Here is a 22085-nt window from a genome sequence, read left to right on the forward strand (position 1 = left end):
GTTCTTGGCAAAGTTGCAGATGACACAAAATTAAAACATTGGATGACAAAATCAGAAACCAAAAGGATTTTGACAGGCTAAAAAAGTGAGTCAAATCTAATAAAGCAAAATATAATAAAGATAAACATAAAGTCCACACTTGAGTTTTTAAAAAATCAATTTCATAGTACAAAGTAGAGGAAGGTACAGTTATACTTCCATTAATGTGAATTTTAAAAAAGCTCCAGGAAGCTTGGTGATTTCAGTATGAGTAATGATGTAAAATGTCAGGCAAATAGTATTAAAACCTTCTAAAGCGCATTAGAAAACAAGGCATGCAAAATGAGGGAGGACCTCATCCAGCACTTAGAAGAGTGCCTGGCACATAGTGGTGCTTAATAAATGTTTATTGGCTGACTGACTGGTCCCACTCTTCTCTGCCTTAGTCAGGCCACATCTGGGGTATGACATTTAGGAAAGATAATGACAAGCTGGGGTGTGGTCAGAATGTTGATGAGGGATCAGTCCAAGACTTTTGGTCATCATGGAGTCCTCAAGTATTGGAATGGTTGTCAAGTGGAAAAGAGAATAAATTTGCTCTATTTGGCAGTAGAGGGCATTACTTGGAAAAAGAGAAGTTGTAGAGATAAATATAGAGTCTATGTATGAAAAAACTTCCTAACAATTACAGGTGTTCAAAAGGAAGGAAGGAAATTTATTAAATGCACTGTGATAAGTAAATATTACCTCATTTGATCCTCACAACAACCTTGGGAGGTAAATACTATTATTCTTTCCTATTATACAGCTGAGGAAATTGAGCTAAACAGAGGTTGAATGACTTACCCAGTGTCACACAGTTATTAAGTGTCTAAGGCTGATTTGCTCCCAGGTCTTCCTGACTCTGGGCCCAGTGCTGTATACATACCAAGCTGCTTCTTAAAAAGAGGTGTTCAAAAGAAGCTTTTACTACCTTATGAAGCAGGGGGTTCCCTTTTACAGAAGGTCCTAAGTGAAGACTGGATGGACATTTCTTGAGGATAATGTATGTAGATAGGATTCTCAGTCAAATATAGGTTAGACTAGATAGTCTGTGAAGTCCTTTCCAGTTCTGAGATTTGGGGAGTGCATTCATTCCAAGAAAGGGGAAAAAAGCAAGCAGCCTATTCAGGTTTAATAGTAAACCAGTGGAGACTAGGAGGTAGAAAAATTAGGTCACTCCTATCTGGGCAACAGGATTACCCAGTTTCTGGCTTGGGTTGAATAGCATCAAATAATGCCTTAGAAAACCATTTTTGGATTCTCCTGTTCCCAGCCTTATCTAGGTTATCTGTGTGAGTTTCTCAGTAAGTTTACATCAATGAAAGAATGACATAACTTCACAGTACGAGAAGGGTAGAAGTGAAGGAAGGAGGATTTTTGTTTTGAAGGCTTAGATTTCTACACCTGGATTTTAGCTCTTCTTTAAAGATGTCCCATCCAGCCTGTTGGAAAACAACCCTGGCTCCATCTAGTTTTAGTATAATCTCTCAATGAGGGAAGAAAGTGAGGGACATAGGGATAGGTAAGTACCTGGATATGTATTCTTTCACCATGACTATCTCTCCATTGTTCAACAGGTGAGAAAACCAATGTCTATGGGCAGGAATCAGAGTAGGGGTGTGACTGAGTTCATCCTAGCAGGCTTCCCCACTCTTCACAGCATGCAAACTGAGCTCTGTTCAATATTCCTGCTAGTGTACCTGCTGACCCTAATGGGCAACATGGTGATTATAAGTGTGGTAGGAGTTGATCCTCGCTTGCAGACTCCTATGTACTTTTTCCTGGGGAACCTGTCATGCCTGGAGATCCTGATCACTTCTGTGATTATTCCTAAGATGTTGACTAACTTCTTTTCAGGTCAACATACCATCTCTTTCACTGCTTGCATTACTCAATTCTATTTCTACTTCTGCCTTGGAGCTTCTGAGTTCCTGCTACTGGCTATCATGTCTGTGGATCGTTACCTGGCTGTCTGTCATCCCTTGAGATATCCTATACTGATGCATGGGACCATATGCTTACGATTGGCTCTGGTCTGCTGGGCAGGAGGCCTTCTCCTTGTGCTTGGTCCTACAGTGGTTGTGTCCTTGCTTCCTTTTTGTGGCCAGAATGTGGTGATCCAACACTTCTTTTGTGATAGTGGCCCCTTGCTTCGCCTGGCATGCACCAACACCAAAAAATTGGAAGAGGTTGATTTTGCTCTGGCCTCAGTGGTCATCATGGTCTCCCTTTTGCTTACTGCCACTTCTTATGGTCACATTGTTTTGGCTGTCCTTCAAATACCCTCAGCCTCAGGCAGACAGAAGGCCTTCTCTACCTGTACCTCTCACTTGATGGTGGTTACACTCTTCTATGGAAGTGCCATCTTCCTCTATGTCCGACCATCACAAAGTGATTCTGTTGGTACAAACTGGGTGGTGACAATAGTGACTACTTTTGTGACACCACTAATGAACCCTGTCATTTACACCCTTCGAAATGAACGAGTGAAGGTAGCCTTAAAGGATATGCTTAAGAAGGGGCTAGCATCTTGTTCTGAGCATCTCTGATAGTATTGGAGCTAGATTAGGAAAAAGAATGAAATGAAGGGGGAAGGGTCAGAGGAAAGAGTAGATCTAATTTATCTCTGCATTCTGCCTATAATTTTGGTACTATATGAGAGTCAGTCTTGTCTCCATATCTTATAGACCTTCACTCTTGGGAAAATCTTTCTCACTACCATTTTCATTCTACTAACATCAGCAGCAGCAAACTGCAGAATTCTAGAGCTAGCAAAGACTTCAAAAGATCACCTAGTCTTTATTTCTTTTCTCAAGGAAGGTTTCACAAGCCAAAACAAGTAATCTTTGTCGCTACCAATTACAAATATCAACTGAATTTTCCAACAGCCTTTGGGAACTCTTTCTAATTAAATAAACTTCCATAAAGTCAACAAGTTTGCCACAAATATGAAGGATTACAAGATTATGATGCACAGGAAGACGTGCCAGTAGATCAGGCCTGCATAGACTATGCCTGAGTCTTTTAAATCTACTTGCAACACCTAAATATTTGCCATCAGATGGAAAAGAAGTAAAGAAAATTGAACCAAGGGACTGGTTTCCAACTCTAGGGAAATGCCAGTAGTAATGGAAGGTTGAGATCCCTGAAAGGTTCAAGGGGAAAAGCTTTTGATCAACTCTTCTACTTCCCATATTTCATCTTCATCTCGCCTCAGGTAAAGGTTTGGTGGAAGACTATTTTATTTCTTGTCACTGGGATAGATTTCCTTTAATTGTACCACTTTCCCCTTCTGTCCTTTCTTAAATTCATATTTACTTTTATTGAAGTTGGAGTGGGGATGAACTTATTCTGATGAATACTGACAATTTTTTTTAAATGACTATAAATACAGTAGACTAATTACTGGCCAATTGAATGTGATAAATAGTAGTAGCTTCTATGGTTCCTTCTAAAAAATGTGTTCCGTAATTTTGCAACTATTTACCTCATAGGATGCTGGGGAGCAGATGAGCTCATGCTTTATAATGTACTCGAAAGCTGGTATGAAAGAAAGATGACAAATAAGGTGATGTTTATCAGTGAGAACCTAATATCAGATAGTGATGGAGAAATAAATGTACAGAGATGTTCCAGATAAAGGACAATTAAATTCAAGAGCTTGGTAAGTAAATTGATTTCAAAATGATCCAAAAAATAGGCACACTGAAAAGCTTTAACACCACTGGGAAACAATGGCTGATAGAAACAGTCTCCAACTTCCAACTGCCTATCTGACATATCAAATTGGATGTCCAGTAGAAATCTCAAACTCAACATGACCAAAACTGAACACATTATCTTTCCTCCCACCAATGCCCACCCCTTTCCAAAAATTTCTATTATTGTCCAGAGCACCATCATCCTCCTAGTCCTTCAGACCCACAACCTAGATGTTATCCTACACTCCTCACCATCCTTCAACCCCTTTATCCAATTTGTTGCCAAGGCCTGTTGATTTTACCTTTGCAACATCTCTGAAATATGGCCCCTTATGACCTCTGATACTGTTACCACTCTGGTGCAGGACCTCATCACCTCACATTTGGACTATTTAATAGCCTGCTGGTTGGTCTGCCTGCCACATATCTCTCCACAATCCAGTCCACCCTCCATTCAGCCACCACAGTGATTTTCCTTGCTTGTAGATCCTACCATGTCATCCTGCTTCCTTTTTAATAAACTACTGTGGCTCCCTAGCACCTCCAGGATCAAAAACAAAAACCTCTATTTGGTGTTCAAAACCCTTCATAACCTCTCTCTCCCCTGCCATTCCAGTCTTCTTGCACCTCTTCCCTATATACTCTTTGATCCAGTAGCACTGGCCTACTTGCTGTTCCCTGGACCAGTCACTCCCCTAGGCCTGGAATGCCTTCCCTCCTCGTCTCTATCTCTCCTGGATTTCCTGGAATCCTTCAAGTCCCAGCTTAAAACCTACTATCTACAAGAAGTCTTTCCCAAACCATTTTAATTCTAGTGTCTTCCCTCTATTCATTATGTCCCCTTTATCCTGTTTATAGCTTGTTTGCACATGATAGGAATTTTAAATTTCCTTTCTAGTGGCTTTAGGAGAGCTGCCCTCCCTTTTTTTTTGTAAAAAGAATCAAATAAATAACTGAGGCTTTCCTTACAGTGTAGAATTTACTTGAGACTTCCAGTAGTTTAACACAGATAATTAGCTGGTTAGGGGTAAAAGAATCCTTAACTCAGCTTTGTGATAATGATTACCCAGCTAGTTGTGATTTCCAGAGTAAATCCTCTCAGTATTTGTTGATCAATTTACAACTTGATCTCTTATACTTTTTCCCCTTATGCTCTCTTTTCCATATAAATCATGCTCTCCATTAGAAATTTTATGTTTATCTTTGAAACATAAATCTTTTCCTTTCCCTTTTGGCAGCCATAAAATCCAATTGTACCTTTTTTTTTCCCCTGACAAAATTAGCATCCATATAAGTCATATGAAAACTCTGTCTGGCAATTAGTGGTCATTTTTAGATACCATGAGACTATGCTGAGCATAAAATAAACTGGTTAATGAAATGTTTCTGCATGTTGATAAATATGGTTGGCAGTAGTACCTATCAATGAATCCTTGGATATTTCCAAATCACACATATTTATTTGCATGCTATCTCCCTTATTTGATTTTTTTTTTGTCTAGGCAATGGGGTTAAGTGAGTTGCCCAGGGTCACACAGCTAGTGAGTGTTACCCGTCTGATGCCAGATTTGACTCCAGGGCCAATGCTTTATCCACTGTGCCACCTAGCTGCCCCTCCCTCATTTGATTTTGAGCTCCTTGGGGATAGTAACTATCTTTTGCCTTTCTTTTTATTACCAGCACTTAGTACAGTGCCTAACACATTGTAGGTGCTTAATAAATGCTTATTGCCTAATTGTCATATCTTTAAGATTTCAATATGTGGTAAGAGTGCTGGGGTTTTTTTCCCTTTCTTGTTACACTACTACCCCCATTCTTATCACATATACTCCCAATGATTTCTATCTAAGGAAGCCTAGCAAAGGAATGGAGAAAGAAGCAATGGGGAGGGGCAGATTATGATAAGAGATCTAGATTTTCAGAGATTTGCTGAGGTCAATGAACAGACCCTTACTTGACTCAGAAATTACTAGGGAGTGGGGGAAATCCAGAAGAATGGATTTTTCCCAACTGCCAGTGACCCAATAGTAACATAAAACTGAATCTAGTCATTTACATGAGTGGGGAAGTTAACAAATAACCCAAGATATTTTTGGACAGAAACAGCTCTTATAAAGATCAGAGTGAAATGCTTTGAAACTTCAGTGGATTTGTGATCTCCTTGGTTAAAGATACTTCCTTCAAAGATGTAAATCGCAACACATCCTGTCATCCTTTGCAAATCTTGTCTATATTGTCCCACATATCCTCCACAGGTTCTGGGGTGGGGGTGGGGTCTTCCTCTGTATCTCATGACATTATATGGATCTCAGTGGAGTAGAAGAACTAACCAGTGATGATCCCTCATTTTTCACAAGACCAGATCTTATCACATTTCCTGGTAGCATCCTTCACAATATTCCTCTTACACAATTTTTACTGGTAATATGTGTCAGCCAGCTTGTGCCCACCACTTGTGCATCTATCCGTTACCTTTGACTGATCCTCTTCTTAGAGAGATATTTCATGACTTACAGTCACACAGCATCACTAGAAGAATTTTTTAAAGACAGCTTTTATTTGAAGGGGAAAGTATGAGGTTCTTAAAAGTACTACACAGGCAAAAATTAGGCTTAGATATCATACCATAAATATTAGTTCATATCCTTTTCATAGCTATGGATAGGAGTTGTATTCTTAAGCAAACAAGAGATAGACAACAGAAGGAAACAAGCATTTATTAAGCATCTAATATGTACCAGGTACTGTGCTTAGAGGCGCTATTATTATCCTCATTTTACAAGTAAGACGATTGAGGCAGATAGCAGTTAGGTGACTTGCCCAGGGTCACATAGCTCCTAAGTATCTGAGGCAGGATTTGAGCTCTGCTGTACTAACTCCAAGCCTAGCACAATATCTATTATGCCATCTAGCTACCTAGAGGCAATTAGAAAAGATAAACTAGATAACTTTGATTACTTGAAACCAAAAAACTTCTAAACAAACAAAATTAACATATCTAGGACAAGAAGTGAAGTGGTCAAATGAAGAAAATATATTTATACTAAATTTCTCAGATAAGGTTTTGGCATTCTAGATATACAGACAAGTAATGGAAATAATGTATAAAAGTCATTCCCCGATATATAAGTAGTTAAAAGAAATGAACAAAGAATTCTTTTAAAAATTACAAAATATTAACAACATGAAAAAATTCTCTGAATTACTATTAACAAAAGAAATACAAATCAAAACGACCCTGTGGTATTACCTTATACCCAGAAAGTTGGCAAAGATAAAATGAGTTGGGAATAGTTAATTTTGGAGGAGTTGTTGGAAGATATGCACACTACTGCACTGTTAGGCAAGTTGTGAATCTGTACAAGTGTTTTGGAAAACAATTTGGAAGTATGCAAATAAAATTACTGAAATGTTCATATCTTTGACTCAAATTTCACTACTAGGCTTATACCTCAATAATACCACTGATGAGAAGAAACTATACATATACACCAAGGTCTTTATAGCAGCACTTCTTGTTGCAGCAAAGCTTTGGATACAAAGTAGTTAGGTAACCAAAATTTAATTAAGCACCTTCTATGTGCCAGATACTGTGCTAAATGCTCGCATTAGATGCCCATCAATTGGGGAATGGGTAAACAAATTGTTGTACATGACTATGAGGGGATGTTACTGTGCTTTAAAAAGGAAGACTATGATGAATACGTAGAAATCTGGAAAGATTTCATGTAATCTGATTCAGAGTGAAGTAAGCAGAGCCAAGAAAGTAACATACACAATGACTTTAATAATGTTAATGGAAAGAGTAATTGCAAAGCAATCAAAAGTGAATGTTGTAAAATTACAAAGTATAAGAAGAGCCCCAGAAAGGTATGAGAAGGCACTTCCATCCCACTCCTTTGTTGAAGTGGGAGGTCCACAGATGTAGCACATTGCATGTACTTTCAGGGTTTCTTTTTTTACAATGTATTTATGTCTTACTAATTTTTTCTCTTCTTCTTTCCCCCCTTTTTTCCTTTTAAATGGTTTTTTTTTATATATATGGGATGGCGCCTCTAGGAGGGAGATGAAAAAGAATAGAGAAATTCTGGTGATGTAAAAAAAAAAATCAAAGAAGGCTTTTTTTTTTTAAAGGGAAAAGTACTAGATAATTTCATACAGGTAGTTTAGTCAACTCTCCTATTCAATTTGGGTCCAGTTAATTGTCCATTTCCAAGGTTTGTCCAAGATATGGACTTACCAACCAACTCTAAGGGTAGTCTGTCTATTTACTTGGATATCATAGTATGGACAATAGACATTTTTCATCTACTTGGTTTTTCTCTTGTTAAGTCAAGTCAAATCAACATTTATTAAGTGCATGCTGTGTGCCAAGTACTCTGCCAAGCCCTGGAGACAAGTCCAAGACCTTAGCATCTTACCTTTTGGTAATTTTCTAAATAGTACTCACTATATATGCCTTCCTTGTTTCAGATTCTTCCAGTAAGAAACCATCTTTCTTCTCCATGGTCTTCAAGTGCTTTTTAGTGTTCAGTATCCAGGAAATAGTCTAAGTAGTGTCAAGGAGGCATCCTGAGCTCACTCGCTACCATGGGAGAGGTAGGATTCTGGTCAGAATTTTAAAAAGACTTGGGGAATCTGGGGGTTGTCTAACCTTTGTATCTTTCTCAGCTTTTACCAGAGTGCTATGTACACAGTAGGTCCTCAACCAATGTTTGTTCATTTTAATTGAATCCAAGTCAATCCCAGGGTCAATAATGATCATGTTCTAAAAAATAAAGAAGGGAGGCAGGGTTTAAGTAAAGCATGTGCAGAAATGCTCTGGCTCTTTTCTATCAACTATGTGTGTTACCTAGGTTCTTAGAGCTATCTGAGCAGAAGAAATAAGCCCTTCATTGGCCACTGAACAGGAAGAGCTTATGATTCAGAGGACCTTTATAAAAGGGGTGATTCTTCATTTGGTTATCTGTACTGTTTATTTTGCTTCTTGAAACCTAAGTGACAGTATGCCACTATCATTATAGGGTTTTGTCTAAACCTTTCTTCCACTGCAGGTACAGAAATATATGGATACATTTTTGGAGAATTGACATTTTGCAAAATGCAGCAAATGTTTTAATTTATGCATGAGAAAGGGAAGTGTTCAAAAGGGTATGCATTTCAAGTTATTGCAGGTTATTTCTGTGAGAGAATTTCTGCAGGGAAAACATGTTTAAATTTACTTGTTATCTTTTTTTTTGATCCTCCACTGGCACCAGAGCCTTCCAGGTAAGGGAAGGACAACTTACTTTTTCTCTACTTTGGCTACCAAACAACCAGGAGAACACAGCAGCTAGAGCATATGTCCTGCCTGGGTAAGCCTGAGGACTTCAACATCTTGGCTGCCTCTTCTGTTTTGTGTTTTTTCTTTCCTGGATTTAGGTGACTAAACATCAGCCTCAAGATAAAATCCAGTCTTGAGGTGACCTTGAGAGTAATAGAGGTTGAGAGATCCTAGTTAGCTTAGTCAGAGCTGCATGGGGAGGTTCTGAATTGGAAAAGATGATTACAGACAAGAGGAGGAGCCAAAACCCTAAACTGCTTAATCAGAAGATGTGGATATTGAGGAGTCAGAGCAGAACTAAGATAAAATGTAAGAATACTTCTTCCTTAGTCCCTCAGACTGCTGGTCTGAGCCAGTGATCTTTAAGTCTCAACTTCCCAGGAGAGCAAAAGAGTATTTGTATTAAGATACTGAAACCCATTCTGAGTCTGTCAATGTTTACTTGTTTTTTTAATTTAATTTATTGTATTCTGACCTTAAAAAATAAAACAAGCATTTCCATAAAATAGTAAAATAAAAAAAGATGATTGTGCATGAAACTACAAATCTATTATGTACAACTTGCTATTCCTTTAAATATATAAGAACGTTACCATGTAACTTTTCCCCCTTTTTTCTCCCCTTCCCCCATACCCTAGAGATAGCTACCATTAGACACAAATATGTATGTGTGTATATATATATGTACATATATGTATATATGTATATGTATGTATGTATGTAAAACCATTCTATGCATACTTCTATTAGTTCTTTCTCTGGATGCAGATAGTATCTTCCTTCATATGTCCTTTGTGGTTAATTTGGATATTTATAATAGCCAAAATAACTTAGTCACTTAAAGTTGTTCTTAAACAATATTGCTGTTACTGTATACAATGTTTTCTTGGTTCTGCTCATTTCGCTCTTCATTATTTTATGCAAATTTATCTATGTTTTTCTAAGATCATCGAGCTCATCATTTCTTATAGTACAGTCATATTCTATCACTATCATATACCACAACTTGTTCAGCCATTTCCCAATCGATGGGCATCTCTGCAATTTCCAGGTCTTTGCCATCACAAAGAGAGCTGTTATAATTATTTTGGAACTTATAGCTTCTTTTCCTTTTTCTCTAATCATCTTGGGAATGTCAATGTGTACTAGTGAGTATTTTGTGTTAAACATTTCTTTTGTGTGTAGGAAAAAATAACTACCCTATACCTGATTCATATTGTCCATTGAATACCCTTCCAGCCATTATTTTTGAAATATCCTAGACATGAGGCAAAACCTTAAGCAAAAATTTCCCAGGATGCCAAGATGGAGCGCATAAGGAGGCTGAGTGTAAGTATAGGAATATGACTCCTTTTATGGGTAGTCAGTCTCACTCAGGACTGAGGTTTATCTAGACTAAGTGTATGGTTGCAGAGAAGAGGAACTTCTTGGTGGAAAGAGTGATAGAAGTGCCTCAGCCCTCTGGGCCCCACAGCAGTTTCCATTTTCAGATGAGTTATTAATTGAAAGAACTAGATGTGTTTAGCCTGAAGTCTTGCGGGGGGGGGGGGGAAATATAATTGTCATCCTAAATTATTTTGAAGGACTCTCATTTGAAAAAGAGATGCCCTGCTTGGACCCAGAGGACACAACTAGGATAAATAATAGCTCATATTTATATAGGGCTTTAAGGTTTACACAACACTTTACTTACCTTGTCCTATTTGATCCCAACCACAAACCTGAAAAGTAGGTGTTATTATCCCTATTTTATAGATAAGGAAACAGTGTCAGAGAGGATGGGTGCCTTGCCCACAGTCATATAACTCAAAAAATGTATGAGGTCAAATTCCAACTCAAATCTTCCTGACTACAGATTCAGCCCTCACTCTCCTCCTTCTCCTCTCTGTTCTACTCCAGGGAATCATTTTAGGTCCTTGCCAACAATAAAAGCCATCCAAGAATGAAGTGGATTACCTAAAAATGTAATGCTTTCCCAATTGTAAAATTTTCCGCTTCATTAGCTCAAAACTAAGGAGTTAGAGAAAATGTGGGAAAGAATGAAACTCTTATTTTTTTTTCCAGTACAGCCAGGCCTATTTATTATTCTTCTTTTAGATTTTTTTCGACTCTCTGTATGAAAATTCTTGCTGCAAATGGTCTGGCTTTTCCTATGGTCATGTATTCCTGAAGAGTCCAAGACCCAGTCCAACTCTGCCTCTGCTCAATGAAAGATCCTGGATCCCTAAACCAAAATTGATTGGAGAAGACTGCTTGTTATGTAGTGGGAGGATACTGTCTCACCCCAATTGCAGTGGCCATGCCCCATTTGGATCTAGGAGGCAGCTACTTACCAGGGTTCTCCTTGATCTCTACCTGGTGAAAACTTTGTCCAGAGAAAAATCCTTGACCTATAGAATTCCCTGGAGAAGAGTGGGTCAGGACATGGCAAGTGGATATTCATTTGAGAGAAAAGGAGGTATTAAGCAAAGGACTAGATTCTTCCCTCTACTCTCTCTGTCTCTGTGTCTCTTTCCCTTTCTCACACACCCACAGTAATGTACTGAATAAAACTTTTGCAGACCTCTCTACTGCCTCTTTCTTCTCCTATACTGCCCTATGCAATTGCCCACAGTCATAGAGACAAAGAAGACAAGTTAAAGAAAGAGTTTGGTGGGGGCAGTGTGGCCTAGTGGTCTGAAGTGTTAGGCCCTAGTCCTTTTGGAGGCATAGGTTCAAATCCTGCAACTACTCTTAATTTTAGTTCCAAGCTCCATTAGAAGGAATTAGTGGATGATTTTAATTTCTGAGTGTTTATAGACTAAGGAGTGAGTGGGTAAATAAAACTTTCAGAGGATGGAGGGCTCCAGGGTGCTCTAGAAAAGAAGAGAATCATCTTCTCTAAATGTGGGCACTAGGGTCATTACTTGTTTAGTATTAGGAAAGAGGTTTGGGGAGAAGGAAAGAATTATAGTTTAGATATAGTTCTTAAAATTAGAGTAGAAAGATTTTTCAATTTTTCAATTATACAAGGCCCTATTGGGACTGTATATAATTTGAGATAGGTAAAATCAGCTGGGATTTCGTCACTTTTTCAAGCGAAACCTAGGATCTTGGAGGAGTGGGGGTAGAAACAGAAGCAGAGAAATTAAATGTTAGGTGTTACTAAAGCCTGCGATTGTAAAGGTGCAGAGTGGCAGAAGGTGCTGGACAGGGGAAATGGAGTCTCGCCATTGTAAAATCTAGACATTTAAAGGATAACTTTAGCAATTCAACTCCTTTGCTGAGTAGAGCTACACAGTTTTTGTCTCCACTGACACACTGTGTTGGGAAGGGAGTGAAGGGGGAAGACTAAGAGAAGATAGCAAGGCAGATAGCCAGATGACCTGAGGAAATGACTCTTAAGATGTGTATCATGGTCTGTTTGGGGGGAGGCTCTGTAAGTTGCTTAGGAAAGCTTGTACTCACTCAGTCACCAGTCAAGATGGTTCAACCCCAGGGATGGAGAGTCAAATCTGATTGGATAAAGTCCCCAAAGCCAATGCAGTGCAGATATGATGGGAAGGGGATTGCTTATTCAGCATCTCCAAAGTATGTTTGCCTTCCCTTGGGGCATCAAACCCATAGGGTGACATTGGATTTGAGAGAGACTATGTAGGGCTAGGGGTCCACCAGAATGTCAAAGATTAATTCCTTTCTGAAAGGGCCTAAGGGGTTATTTGTGACTTAAATTTTTCTGTATCAGTTTGTGAATTCCTGTGAATATTGTATATCTTCTGTATTTTTCATGGAGTGAAATAAAAGTTGTCCTGATCATATGTATTGCTCCTTGAAGTACAGGATCTGGGAGCCTGTTACCCACATTTGTGGAAAATATAGATATAAACTAAATATAAACCCTATTTGGAGATTTTTCTGGAATAATTCTAGGTGGAAGCAATGAGTCAAAGAGAAAAAAAAGGAACTTCTTTTGGGCTAACCACCAGGATTTGATGTCCTTAGGGTAAGGTCAAGGTCTTGAGGAACACTGGGCCACAAATTCCAGTAATTGTGTCCAAACAGCTGGATGAGCAGTAAAGACATATTTAAGAATTGTTTTGGTTTTCATTATTCAGAGAGCTGCTTAGAGAAAGGATTAAAGCAGACTTTTATTTTCCCTACCCAATATACTTTGGATATGCCCATTCCAGCTCTCTCTCTCTCTCTCTCTCTCTCATCTTGAACCAGGGAGCCAAAAGGGAACTGAGATTCAGTTTAACTTCTGCTAGGGCTGGCATTCAATAAGAATTGATACAGCAGAGCTGTCTAGATTCCTAATGTATATCAAGTGGTGGTGTAGTCTGAGGAAAGCTGCAGACTTTAATGGGATGAGAGTGGGGGAGTGCCAACCCAGATTACAAATTATCCAGTTCGTGGCTCTAAAGACTTTCTATTTGCATGTTGAAACCTGGATGAGAAGGCATATCCTCTCCATATTGGGCTAGGCAAGAAAGAATTGTGAATGCATTCCTTTGGGGAGGGTTATCAATCAACATTTATTAAGTGCCTACTATGTGCCGGACACTGTGCTAAGTGCTGGGGGGTACAAAAAAGTAGGAGGGGGGAGACAAAAGACCATCTCTGCAGTCAATGAGCTTACAATCTAATGGGGGAAACAATGAATAAACAAATATACATACATATGAATAAATGACAAATAGGAAATAAGTAAGAGAAGGAAGGCACTAGAATTAAAAAGGATTGGAGAAGGGTTCTTTTAGAAGATGGGATTTTAATTGGGACTTACAGGAAGCCAGGAAAGGTAGGAGGTGAAGATTAGGAGGGCATTCCAAATATGAGGGAATGCCAGAGAAAATGCATGGAGATGGGAGATAGAACATCTTGTTTGTGGAACAGCAAGGAAACTGGGTCAAAGAGTATATGTTGGGGAGTTAGATGTAAGAAGACTGGAAAACTATGTGGGCACTAGGTTATGAAAAGCTTTGAACACATCTTAAACTCAAAATGCCCCAAATTGAAGTTGTTATCTTCCCCCCAAACCTTTCTTTCCCCAAGTTCCCCATTACTGAAAAGAACAACAACATCCTCTCAGCTTCTCAGGCTTAAATAAATGAGGAGTCAAGGAGAAGAGAGAGTTCACAATAAATGCTCTCAATTTTTTTTCTGTAAAATATGAGGCAAGGTTTTCAACTGAGATAGGGGAGAATGGGTGAACCATGGAATGCTTGAGGAGGGAATGAAATCTTTAGAAGAGCTGCTATGAAGAGTGAGCTGATAAGGCAAGTATAGGATTGCCTAGCAGCAGTGAGGGCCCATTTGAGGTAGACCCAGTCAGAAAAGTGGTTGGTGTGATTTCCTCCACCTTCATTCAACAGTATATATGTAGGAGCAAAGGTGGCAAATAGTGGAAGTGATCCAAGACTGAGGCTTAGCTGGCTATAATTGGTCAAAGGATAAGAGGGCTAGGGATTCAAGAGAGGAGCACAATGTAGAATTGAATTGGTTTACCAAAGGGTCAAGATGGGGAAAAGAAAGAGAGAGTGGCCAGTGAAGGGGAGAGAGCTTAGGAGAGAATTGAAGGACCAAGGGAGGTCATGATACAGACAAAGAATAGAATTTTGCAAGGGAAAGCAGAGGAAGAGGTGAAAAGCCAATAGATTATGATCAAATAAGGGAAATTTGTAATTCTTGGGTGTAGAGGTGGTACATTTGTGGATGATGGCAAGATTAAAGGATGACCATCTTTGTGTGTGGCTGATGTGGGGTGCAAGGATAGGTCATGGGAAGTGAATACATTGAGGAATTGAGTGATTAGAGTATTTGAGGGAGAAATCAAGATATATATGTTGAAGTCTCTCATGTGAGAGCAGGAGTTGGGGAGAACAGAAAAATTGTGAACCATGTACCAAACTCATTGAGGAAAGAAGGGGAGTGACCTGGAAGTCTGTAGGCAATAGCTACCAGGATTTGATTGGGTTGTAGATATGAATAGAATGAATTTCAAAGGAGGAAAAAGTATTTGGTGATGAAAGTAGGGGGAGAATCTACTTGGAAGTGGCAATGGGGAGCAAAAAGGCTTCCATCTCCCCTACTTTGACCAATGAACCAAGGGTAATGAGTAAAGGTGCAGCCAATACTGGAAAGTAGGCTGGAGAGGCTGTTTCACCAAGAGGGCCCAGGTTTCAGTAATAGCTAGAAGATGGAAGAAGTAGGAAAGGAAAGATTTAGGAAGTTTGTTTCTTATGAAACAGGCATTCCCTAGAGCACAATAGAAGAACTTGTTGGTGTTTGGTTAAAACTTTGGGATGGAAAGGTTGAAGGAGAGAAGAATAGGACTCAGGAGGCATTGCAGGAATGGAGTTTGGATGATTACTTGGGGGTTCAGAATCATTAGAATGTGAAGGGTGTGATGATAAGACTAGGTGTGAGAAGGTTCATCACTGAGTGGAGAGCACTGTTCTCATCGGAAAGAAGGCTGGAGATCAAACTGGAGGCAAGTTCAGTATGAAATGGAAGGCATGAAGTTAGAAAGTCAAATGAGACATGTTGATTCACTATTCCTCCTCACTCCTAAAGGTGGATATTATGCTGGGAATACTGTCTTATAATACATCTGGGGTTTTGTGTCCTTTCTGTTCCAATTAAGTGCTTTTTGCTAAATCTATGTTTTTATTTCCCCAAGATTCATGAGTGTAGTGATTAATGAGCATCCAGACCTAGTTCCTATTTTCACAATGTTATGGGGACTCAAGCTATGTGGGATATATTTATGAGAAAATATCCCACTACCATTGAAAAGAAATGCCATTTGACATAAGCCTTTTTTCAATTCTAGGCTTTGCTCTTTTGCTGAGTGTGAGGTGAAACCTGTTATTTTGATTTGCATTTCTCTCATTCTGGTCACTTAAAATATTTTTCTATATGGTTGATAGTTTGAAACTTTTGGCATGTTTATATCCTTTGACCACTTATCTCTTAGATATTCTTTTGGTCTTAAATATTTGTGTTAGTTCCATATGTAGTGTATCAGAGTCATATTTGGTACAAAGGTTTTTTTTTGTGGTATTTATCTGTTTGTTCATTTTTATGTTTGTTTGTTTTGCCAATGTAATTTGATTAATTCCACTCAAGTCAGTTAAAGAAATGCTAGGGAAGGCAGAGACCTTCCATGGATAAAACAGTCAAGAAATTGACAACCACAAAGAATCAACCCAAAGCAATAAATCTACTGTGTTTTGAGCTAAGGTCCACTGGAGGAGTCAGGAGAGACACCAGAAGGAAGAGGTACTGTCTGAAAGGATTTCTAGAACTGAGGACCAAGTCTGCCAACTTCATTACTTCACATTGCATGGGTCCTCTGCTTTTATTTCTTCTTGTCTGATGATCCAGGAGTTGTAGTCTCAACTTAGGTTGAATCTTGTGTGACCTATTGATCATGAAATACTCAAGATTTTTTAACGGTTCAGTGGCTCACAGTCTAAAACACTGCTCCTCTAAGTGTTTTCTTAGAGGAATAATCAAGCCTTATTTTACGGATTCTGATCCAAAAAATTCAGCCTTCAGCTTTCACTAAGGTGGAATGAGGTAATGGTTTGCATTTCCTAAGGGAAGTAATGTACTCTCACTGATAGTATTAAAGAAAGGTCTTCTCGATGAAGCTCTGGATTCTACACTGAAATTCGGTCCTCGCAGAGGTAGTTCAAACCTGCAGCATTCAAACGTAAGATTTGTCCCCAAACCACATGCACGTAAAAAGACAATCATGCTACCACAGCAATGATCGAGGCCGCTGGAAGTTTTCCTCTTGGGCTTTTTAAAGGGCATCCTTTCTGCTAATTCTCTTCAAGTTCACTTTTTTAAAAAAATCTTTCAAGACTACTTTTATTTTCCATAATGATGTTGTCTTTTTTCCTCTCACTTTCCTTTATTCTTCCCTCCACGGAGAGAACACTTGTTTACATCTACTTTGTCTACTCATACCTCTACACAAGACACTTCAACCTCTTTTCCTCCTCTTTCCACCTGCCAAGAGTTGGAGGTTAAACTCAATTGGAATCTCACACTACCCACTTCAGTCGATACTCTGTTATTATGATTTAATGTATCTATTAGTTCCAGTAACTCATAGCCCACCTGAATTGCTGGGGTGATCAAGATCATTTCTTAAAACTAAAAAATAATCGGAGAAGGGTATGAAGTGGCAAGTAATTAGGACACGGGGTAGGGGTGGAGAGAAAGAATGGTGGGAAAAGCAGTTTGGGAAGAAAAATGGATAAACCCAGGTTTTCCAATGGGCCCAAAGATTTTCCTGGAAAGATGAAGGTTAGCAGAGAATGAGGGTCACAAAGACCGAGGGGATGGTGCTGCGGGAGTTACTAGTGAGCTTGAGTTTGCGGGGAGAAATGAAGCCAGACATCTCCAGAGTGTCCAGAGTGGCAAGCATTCCACCTACGGCCAGAGGAAATAGAAAATAGGCATGTACTCTCAGGCCAAGTATCCTCAATGACATAGTTTGTTCATTATTTAAAAGAATGCAAGAGAAATTTTAGTACAGACTAGAGTAGCACCTTTGAAATAAGGCGTACGCTAAGATGAAGTTAGGTGCCCTTCGATAGCTCAGTTGGTAGAGCGGAGGACTGTAGAGGTGACAACACCTGAGAGATCCTTAGGTCGCTGGTTCGACTCCGGCTCGAAGGAGGTGCTTTCGTTTTGAATGAATGATCGCCAAAGCACCAGTAATGTCTTCAGAATGAGATGTCACTTAAATCCAATTCACCCACAAATCAAGACATCCCCCCGTGTTGTAACTGGTCCTCTTCGAAAACAGACAAACGGCAAGGAAATTGCTAGCCACGTCGAATGAAATGCTCACTCGCTAAGACTGGACTTTTGAGCAGTAGTCAGAAGCCTCGTCTGTCTCCAATAACTTGGAAAGGAATCTGAAGCCAGATACTCTCTTCCATGACAGTCTTGTGATGAAGAATATCCAAAAGCACCAATCACTTCTGCATGGAACTAATAAAATTTGGTGAATAGAATAGTATTAAATTGAATATAACTCAATTGGGTATCAGCCTTGATCAATGCTATCAAAGACACCGAAGTGAGTTTCATTGAAGTAAGAGTTTGAGTGGCAAAGTGAAAGCAGCATGGTTAGTTTTATAAAGATGATTATTAAGTAGGCGGTTAGGTGGTGCAGTGGATTGAATTCTGGAGTCAGCAACACATGAGAAAAGGGTTAGGAAGGAAATGGAGGCATCCATTGTAGACTTTTCCAAGACATTAAAGGCAAAAGGGATAGTAGCTAGATGGGGGTACAAGGGTCAAAGGGAGAGTTTTTTTAAAATAGGATAGGGGAGATTCAGGTATGTTTTTGTGTTGCAGGCAAGGACCCAGAACTGGAAGACACTAAAGAGACAGACCGACAGACATAGAGAGAAAGGAGAGGGAAGAGAGAGTGAGAAAGGAGAAGGTGAAGAAGGGAGGAGCAGGGAGATAGAAGAAGAGAGGGAAAGAGGAAGAGGAGAGGGGAGGAAGAAAGAGGAGGAAGAAAAAGAGAAATCAAGGTGCGAGAGGGAAATGGAATTACTGGGTCGGGTATGATGACTTCCTTCATGAGGAGTCCCTAAACCACTTCTGTGACTGGAGGGAAGGCCCAGACAGTGCTTGTTTAAAGATGCTAAATTGTCCCCCGAAGAATGATATGATAAGAATTCACATCATATCTCCTCATTCTTCCCATACAGTGTCTGAATTTTATGCCTTGTTACTCACAGCAGCACACACATTCTACCTGAAGTGACACCACCCCTACCGCCAAGAGACGTCGCACCAACCACAGAACCCATACTAGCAAAGACAAAGTCACCAAATTCCAGTATAGCGATTAGTATAGGCAGGCAGCGGACAGGGAGAGAAAGAGGGTCAGGAAGAATCCGAAAAGGGAAAGTTTGAAGGACCAACCGAGTTTGACACGTTTATTTAACTATTTATACGCCTGCGTGACATGCATCTATTTTATTCCATGTCCATTCTGTGAGCTTTAGTAATAACTCAGGTTGGTGTCCCCAAGCTGGAAAACCAACCTATCCCGAAGAAGTGATTGCAATTGAAAAGTCAGTTTCAACGGAGGGAAAATACTAGGGCTCGTCCGGGATTTGAACCCGGGACCTCTCGCACCCAAAGCGAGAATCATACCCCTAGACCAACGAGCCACAAATAACGAAGCCATCTTTCACCTTTAAGTATTTTAACAAACAGGCGCTCTATTGCTCTTTGAGAATTTTTGCTTTGAGAAATCACTGCACCAGACAAGAGCTTCCTAAAGTGGTTCTTTTCTCCTCTTTCCATTATTCTTCCCTGCACCTTACACTCACTTTCCCACACCTCCTTCATCGTGCATCACACACCTTTCACAGTCTCTGCCACTCAAGAAAAGACACAAATGCACACTCTAATCTCCGGCACCACAGACAAGGGAATCTTGGGCACTTTTCATCAGTCTCCTCCAACCTTCGCGCACCTAACAATGACCGTCCCGGAAACACGAGCGATATAGCGAAAACCACCTGCACCCACCCTAAGCCCAGGGACAGCCAAGTTTACACGCTTCTTCCCAATCATCTCTACTTCAATCCCCGATCGCCACCAAGGCTTATTATTTTATATAGAAATATCTCCTTTTTTTTTTTTTTACAGCAAAGTAAGTCTTACAGCCATACTGAAGGAAAAACCAAAAGGGAAGAAGGAAAAGATTAAACATTAAGAAAAAAAAAAAGGAAAGAAAGTGCTCATAGCCAGCATATTGTCTCCATGTAAATGCATCAGTAGCTAATACCAAAGTACCAACCTGGCTGAGCTCCGAGCCACTCAGACCTTGAGTGTAGGCATAGCCAGTAGTGAAAGTCAAAGCCTAGCACAGTCATATATAGGAAAAAAAGAGACATGCCAGTCAGAAACACTGGTTGGTTGTAGTACTAGATTCATCCCTCACGGAAAGTGTGGAAAGACTCTGATATCTGGGAAATATAGTTCATTTTCAAATTCATCCTTCTTGGGATCTTTTTCGCTCATCAGATAGGATCTCTCCTGGGTTTTTGACAGTATCTTTCTGTAAATTCTGGGTCCGTACTAGACACTTCAGTCTGGATGAAGAAAAGTTTGTCTAGCTCCGGCCAAGTCTTCCCTAGCAAACATTCTGAGTTAGGGAAGGAGACAAACAACGGTGAAAAGAGGAAACCTGGTGCAGATCTTTCAGTGGAGGTCGCCATGTGAAACGGACGGTCAGCCTTCCAAGTGAGCCTTATGAATGTAGTCGTTTTCTGGTTGATTTCTAATTCAATTATGACACGCTAAACTTTGTGGTTTTCCGCGCTCCACTGGGCGTTGGATTCTCTTTGAGAGTACAAGGAAGCTAACGGATCTAGCCTTCTATACTTGCACAGAATAGCCAATCGAAGAGCGAAAAAACAGGTAGATCCTTATAAAAGAGCATAGAAAAATCCAGCGTTCCGGGAATCCTGTCTTGATAAGGGAGGTACACGTGGGCTCCATAGCTCAGGGGTTAGAGCACTGGTCTTGTAAACCAGGGGTCGCGAGTTCAAATCTCGCTGGGGCCTTCTACAAATACTTTTCACAGGAACTCAAGTAAACGCCGAGTTTCCCCGGTACAATTACACTGCTCTTGTGCGTAAATATCTTCCTGACTCCTGAAGTAACGGGGTGATTCTACCACCGCTTTTTGAAACCAGGTGATAGTTGTACTCTGCCTTTTTCGTTTTTCTAGAATATTGTCCTCCTATTTGACCAGTGCCTTATGGGAAGTATTTTCAAAAGCTGTACGCTGTCCAAATGACAAGGTTTACGCTTCAGAAGACTAGATTTTGCCAAGGCATGATAGGTGCAGGAAGGCCTGTCTCCTGGACCATAGGACCACCACAGTAGCCGAGCTAGAACTCACAACTACATGGATCATCAGTGGGAAGAAGGCGCACAGACTAGTAGAGAGACTAGTGCTTAGTGAATACTTCTAGCCACCTCTGTCATATGACTGTCACTGCTGAGCTCCTATGTTCTTTTGTAATACTGGTGTCCTCATACTTCTCCTCCTATGTTTAGCATTTCTGGTGGTCTTATCCATAGCTCACATGCCTCAGACTGACTCTAGAAAATATATCCGAGAGTGTCTTAAAGGACCACCAAGGGCATGGTGAGTCCTTGGTCGTCACTGGCTACCTGTCTTCCATTTCCATCAGTGCTAATTAGAGCACTTCTTCGCACATAATGAAAGGGAAATGAAGTGTAAGCCCTTCTTTATTCTTCCTTGAGGCACAAATACTTGTTATCTTTTTTTTAACCTGTCTTTTATTTTTTGTGATTCTATCAACTAGGCTGAAGAGAAATTCATTTGTTGGGAATGTCCAGATAAATATATCCCATTCCATATATACCACATTTCCTCTGGCAATTCACTAGTCATTGAGCAATAGTATGTTCAGCTATTTGCACCCCCCACACACAGACACACAAGATTGCTATAAATATTTTGGTGTATATTGGAACTTTGTTTCTGCCTTTGACTACCTTGGTGGGCAGTGTATGCCCATAGTGGGATTACTATGTCAAAAAACATGGAGGCGGTTAGTGACTTCTTGTATAATTCCAAACTGTTGTTCAAAATGATGGGACCAATTTACTGCTCCACCAATAGTACATTAAAGTGTCTGTCTTTCCATGGACCTTCTATAATTGGATATTGCCATTCTTATAACTTTTGTCAAATTTCTGGGTAAAAGGTGAAATGATTTTTTAAAATGGCATTTCTATCGTTATTGGTGATTTGAACTCTACTTTCCCATTGACATTTATAATTTAAAATTTTCTCTTGAAAATTGTCCATATCTTTTGACAACTTATCTATTGTGGATTGTTTATTTTTTTTTCTAATCTCCATACATCTTGACCAACTAATTTTTATTAATGCTATTTTACTCAAGGATTTTTCTTCTAATTCACTAGTCTCTCTTATTTTCCTTAACCTTCTTTTTTTCACTTAACTATTG

General features: G+C 39.7%; 1 protein-coding gene and 3 non-coding genes across 4 annotated transcripts; 3 read left to right on the forward strand and 1 right to left on the reverse strand.

The window, feature by feature from the left end:
• The first annotated feature begins 1610 nt into the window (after positions 1–1610).
• LOC114028737 (olfactory receptor 6S1) lies at positions 1611–2570 on the forward strand. Its single transcript, XM_027843011.1, has one exon. The coding sequence runs from the start codon at positions 1611–1613 to the stop codon at positions 2568–2570; it is 960 nt and encodes a 319-aa protein (XP_027698812.1).
• A 15059-nt stretch (positions 2571–17629) lies between these two features.
• TRNAY-GUA lies at positions 17630–17721 on the forward strand. Its single transcript is given in 2 exon segments — positions 17630–17666; positions 17686–17721. It is a non-coding gene; the product is annotated as a tRNA-Tyr (tRNA).
• A 1445-nt stretch (positions 17722–19166) lies between these two features.
• On the reverse strand, positions 19167–19238 carry TRNAP-UGG. The gene has a single exon. It is a non-coding gene; the product is annotated as a tRNA-Pro (tRNA).
• Positions 19239–20569: 1331 nt separating this feature from the next.
• TRNAT-UGU lies at positions 20570–20642 on the forward strand. The gene has a single exon. It is a non-coding gene; the product is annotated as a tRNA-Thr (tRNA).
• Positions 20643–22085: the final 1443 nt, after the last annotated feature.

This window comes from Vombatus ursinus, unplaced genomic scaffold (genome assembly GCF_900497805.2).
Source record: "Vombatus ursinus unplaced genomic scaffold, bare-nosed wombat genome assembly UNPS02014894.1, whole genome shotgun sequence".
Taxonomy (NCBI): Eukaryota; Metazoa; Chordata; class Mammalia; order Diprotodontia; family Vombatidae; genus Vombatus; species Vombatus ursinus.

Coding starts and splice junctions, on each gene's coding strand:
- LOC114028737 (XM_027843011.1), top strand. CDS start 1,611: ATGTCTATGGGCAGGAATCAGAGTAGGGGTGTGACTGAGTTCATCCTA.